General features: G+C 43.9%; 1 protein-coding gene across 5 annotated transcripts in view; it reads left to right on the top strand.

Moving 5' to 3' along the window:
• The window catches only part of LOC125041488 (vascular endothelial growth factor A-like), a 6,768-nt gene that overhangs the window by 1,029 nt on the left and 739 nt on the right, over nt 1-5,000 (top strand). The window contains exons 2-9 of one of the 5 annotated variants that reach the window (XM_047636492.1): nt 556-673; nt 1,029-1,154; nt 1,849-2,002; nt 2,603-2,814; nt 3,178-3,285; nt 3,489-3,587; nt 3,860-3,945; nt 4,963-5,000. The exon at nt 4,963-5,000 is cut by the window's right edge and continues 739 nt beyond it. In XM_047636492.1, coding sequence (XP_047492448.1) covers nt 556-673; nt 1,029-1,154; nt 1,849-2,002; nt 2,603-2,814; nt 3,178-3,285; nt 3,489-3,587; nt 3,860-3,945; nt 4,963-4,978 — 919 coding nt within the window. In that variant the 3' untranslated portion in view covers nt 4,979-5,000. Of the gene's footprint in view, nt 1-555; nt 674-1,028; nt 1,155-1,848; nt 2,003-2,602; nt 2,815-3,177; nt 3,286-3,488; nt 3,588-3,859; nt 3,956-4,206 lie in introns of those variants that run through there. The other 4 variants (XM_047636491.1, XM_047636490.1, XM_047636494.1 and 1 more) reach the window with 4 other exon arrangements.

The raw sequence follows: 5,000 nt of genomic DNA, 5'->3' as shown, positions 1-5,000 counted from the left end.
GATACGATAGTATTTCAAAAACGAATGAAGGGACAGGCAAATAGATAACAAAGTACATTTTTTATGATTGGTAGAGTGGGGAAGTGAACTTGTCTGTCTGTCTGTCTGTCTGTCTGTCTGTCTGTCTGTCTGTCTGTCTGTCTGTCTGTCTGTCTCTCTCTCTCTCTCTCTCTCTCTCTCTATATATATATATATATATATATATATGTTTATATAAATATATACATATATGTTTATAATAAATATATGCGCGCGCGCGCGCGTGTGTGTATATATATACCTCTCCACCTCCCTCTATCTGCCTCGCTCTCTCTCTCTCTCTCTCTCTCTCTCTCTCTCTCTCTCTCTCTCTCTCTCTCTCTCTCTCTCTCTCTCTATCTATCTATCTATCTTTATCTCTCTCTATCTATCTCTCTCTCTATCAATCTATCTTTCTATCCCATCATCCCCTCTTATTACCATTTACCATTTATCTTTGGAAAATGAAATACGTTATAACCAGCCATCGACATGAGCAAACCGACACTCATTCCCCCCGTCCGTTGTGCCCGACAGGCTGTGCACAGTGGTGATGGGGTGCGTCCTCCTCGCCATCACATCGCCCATCGAGGCCATCCCCACGGTCTTCAACAACGATGTCTACCTCAACCCCGCTCCGACAGCGGCCCAGCAGGTGAGCAGATTTCGCTAGTTTTCTTCGACATTTTCATAGGCAGTTAATTTGCAACTCTCATTTTTCTTTATTGTCTAGTATTTAGCATTAACTGTTGGGTGTTTTTTTAATGTCTATGCGAAAGGACTGTAGAAAGGTTGGGTTTCTTTTCTTCGTTTATTCCGTTTTTTAGTCATTTTTTTATTCAACAAAAGTTGTTTTTAAAATATAAATGTAAAGATATGTTTTATGCACAGTGATTGTATTTTTTCACTTTATTCCTATCATGTACGAAATATAGTTTAAGCGCGTTATCCTCCTTATCCTTTTTTCCACTTCGTCCGATTCCTTAACACCTTACTCTTCCCTACACCAGGATTGGCCTCTCGATCTGGTGAGAAATATGAGCCAGACAACTGACCTAAGGGAGTTTATCATGAAATATGTTGAGGACGAGAGAATCTGCACGTCGAAAACTCTCCATGAACTGATTGTCGGAAAGGTACGTCTTGAGGATAGTCGTCGGTGTTTTCAACTGTGTTCGAGTTCGTGCACTACCTCGGGACTATTGTTTTGGATTGATATAATGTTCGTTGTTTTGTTTTTATTATTGCCGCTGTTATTGGTGTTGTGAATAACAATATTGTAATTACTGTCATACTGGTGATAGTAGTTGATTTTCGCATCTTCTACAATCTGTGACATTCGAAATCTCTCTCTCTCTCTCTCTCTCTCTCTCTCTCTCTCTCTCTCTCTCTCTCTCTCTCTCTCTCTCTCTCTCTCTCTCTCTCTCTCTCCCTCCCTCCCTCCCTCCCTCTCTCTCTCTCTCTCTCTTTCTCTTTCTCTTTCTCTCTCTCTTTCTCTCTCTCTCTCTCTCTCTCTCTCTCTCTCTCTCTCTCTCTCTCTCTCTCTCTCTCTCTCTCTCTCTCTCTCTCTCTCTCCCTCCCTCCCTCCCTCTCTCTCTCTCTCTCTCCCTCCCTCCCTCCCTCCTTCCCTCCCTCCCTCCCTTCCTCCCTCCCTCCCTCCCTGCCTCTCCCTCTCCCTCTCCCTCTCCCTCACCCTCTCCCTCTCCCTCTCGCTCTCTCTCTCTCCTTCCCTCCTTCTCTCCCTCCCTCCCTCCCTCCCTCCCTCCCTCCCTCCCTCCCTCCCTCCCTCCCTCTCTCTCTCCTTCACTGACTCTCCTTCTCTCCTTCCAGAACACCTCGGACATCTCTGCTCACTTGTGGTGGAACAAGCGGTGCGGAGGCAACCGCGGCGGCATCAAGACGGTCTCTCCGCTCTCCGAAAGTACGTTGATCAGATACCGTCGCAAAAGTTCAAATCGTAGAAGTACCTCGCAGTCCCCTGACAGTAAGTTGCGTGTCACTGCAATTAATGTCCTCCCTCAGGTAGATGTAGCTTCTAAGTACACCCACATCTTGTCCGTAAAAATCTTCCAAATGACGAAGATTAGCCGATCACTCTGTTTACTTTTTTTTTTTTAGAGAAGTCCCCGCTAAGATTTCTGGCGTTTTCTTTCGTGCTTTTTAAGGCGTTGAGATAAGCGCTTCGAGAGACTCTCACAAGTGACTTACCTTGATCTAAGATTTGGATTTTGACTTCCTTTTGCCAGTGATGCGCTTCATACGGTGACACCAACATTATTAGCTGGCAGTCGGGTCGAGGTAGAATACATTAACAATAATTAATAAAGTGGAACTGACCGAGGACGATCAGTCGCAACGATTTCGTTTTCTGTAGTGTGCAGTTTATTAAACTTTCAGTTGTTCTACAGCTTAACTGTACTTCGCTTTTGCTATTTCCAGTTTCAAACATACCACCATACTTTTATATAAAAATAACCTGATTATGTTATTGGATTATATACAAATAAAAAACGAAAAACACGCATTTTCTTTGTTCAGTCAAACTAATTAGTGAGGTGTTGTTTTCTTTCCTTTTCTCCCTCAGTGTCTCCAAGTGATCGCAAGAAACTCGATAAACTGATAAAGAACAAGAACGTGCAGTGCAAACCCAAGAAGGCCGTGGTGGAGCTCCCCAACGACGAGAAGCCCTCGGTGATGCTGAAGCCCTCGTGCGTGTACATCAAGCAGTGCGGAGGCTGCTGTGACTCGCCGCTGCTGGAGTGTCTCCCCGAGTTGGTCAAAGAGCGGAAGTTCAAGGTACGGCGTGACTCGGTCAAGGGTTCACGATGAGCTAATTGTAAAGAAAATAACGAAGGGAAGAATAAAATAATGCTCGAGTTTCTCCCTATCAATATCAGTGCCTTTCCGCTGTGTGCAAGAAATCACACGAATGGCGCTAATGTCTCATTAGCGCCATTCGTGTGATTTCTTGCTCTCCCCTTTGTTATTTTATTTGCAATATGGATCATCATCATTATCTCTAATAGAGTAGCAGTAGTATCATGCTTATCGTTATAACTAGTATTAGTATTATAGTATTCCTAACTTTCCTCATTTTTCTTATACTTCTGCATAGTTGTCTCCCTTAAATTCGCTTAACCGTTTTCTTTGTCCCAATAGGTCCTCGCCTTCGAGAAGAAATTGAACAACAAAGTCCGATTCCAAAGTTACCAGACTCTCAAGACAATCAGGGTCCAGGAACACAAGAAATGCAAGTGCCAGTGTAAGGTCAGTTTCTTCGTCCGATTTCCACCCGTGTTTCGTGATTTTGTAGATGTAATATACTTATATTTCTCTCTCTCACTCTCCCTCTCCCTCTCTCCCTCTATCCCTCCCTCCCTCCCTCCCTCCCTCCCTCCCTCCCTCCCTTGCTCGCTCGCTCGCTCGCTCTCTCATATTGCATGTAAATAATGTAACACATTTATCAACAGGAGCGCGAGGAACACTGTACAGAACATCAAGTGTACGATGCAGGGGCTTGTAGGTGCACCTGTTCTGCAGAAGTTAGCAAGTCCTGTTCAGATGGAAAGGTCAGTAAATTCAATGAGTTTTCCAAATGACTTCGGGTGTTACGTACCCCCCCCCCCAATAACTGGGGAAAAACGTATTTTGGTCTCTAGACCCGGTAGTATAACAATTGTTTAATTATTAGTTTTGTAATTTCAATATTTTTATTATTTGCCGTACGGTATTACTCAGAGACGTAATTTCCAGATTTTTTATTATTGGCCATGTAGTATTACTCTATGGAAGGTTCACTCACTTGTTATATTAACAATAAATGATTTTGTAATTGGGGCAGATTTGGGACGAGAGGAAGTGTGCGTGCGTGTGTAGCGACGTTTCCGATTGCACTACTGGCAGATACTTCGACAACAGCACCTGCAGGTACTTATAATTCAGTTTAACTTGAATATATATATCTGAGAGAAAAGAAATATACTATCTGTATGCCATATACTAGGCTACAACTGTTCCTTGCTATAATATTTCTTCACATAGTATCCCTTGAATGTTTCTACATATCGTATCCCTTGAATGTTTCTGAACCCCCTTTCACCTGTAACCCCCTAACATTTGCTCTTGTGTTGCTTCTAGCTGTTGTCAGTGATTGTGATCGTCTAACCTTACTATCTCTCACTGTTATAGGTGCGAGGATCCCCAGTTTAAAGATGTTTACATCTCATAACCTCTGAGTGTGAGACACCACGACTCCTCACAAACCTTTACGTTGCTCCACTGACCGTGTCGCTTCCCATCCTTCTGTCAGTGTTGCTCCCTGCTCGTCTGAAACGACCCGATGACCTGGTCGCCAGGTCTCGTGGGCCAGGTCACGTTTCAAGGCTGGTGTTGGCTGACTTTAACCCTTCAAAGCACTCGTGATCTTAGGGTTGTCCCACCTGTGGATTAACTTTGGCACCTTTGCTCGACCTTGGTTTTCTTACTAATCTACATGAAACATTTTCTTAAAAAGAAATCATTAACATCAATAACTACTCTGTGACATAGTCCTAACTTTCAACATTCCAGCCTACTTACATGCTCGCTTATTTTTCTATGATTCTGACATTCCAGTCGATAAAGACGTCAGGTAGTAGTATCCTTAGTCACCTAATTTAATAATAATTTCTCTCCTTGTGTAACATGAAGTCAGTCCATCGAACATCAATCTTAATGTCAACTATGTATACAAAAATGTCACTTGTGGAGATTTGACGCATAAACGGATCACGGGCGACACGGAATGCTCATTTGCCCTGCTGTGCTCCCTGTGTAGTGTCAGGCTCCCTGTCGTACTCCCAGCATGGCTTCCTGTAGCCCAGGATGCGCCCTGGTGCTTACGTGTTGACCCAACCATGTCCTTGTCCCCTTTCCAGATGTCTGAGGACTTGACTCGCATTCCAGACCGCCTTGTGGCTGAGTGTCCCGGCCCCCACCCCCCC

Source organism: Penaeus chinensis, chromosome 30 (genome assembly GCF_019202785.1).
Source record: "Penaeus chinensis breed Huanghai No. 1 chromosome 30, ASM1920278v2, whole genome shotgun sequence".
Taxonomy (NCBI): Eukaryota; Metazoa; Arthropoda; class Malacostraca; order Decapoda; family Penaeidae; genus Penaeus; species Penaeus chinensis.
The sequence above is the reverse complement of the archived record's forward strand: the minus strand, read 5'-3'. Positions and strand labels throughout refer to the sequence as shown.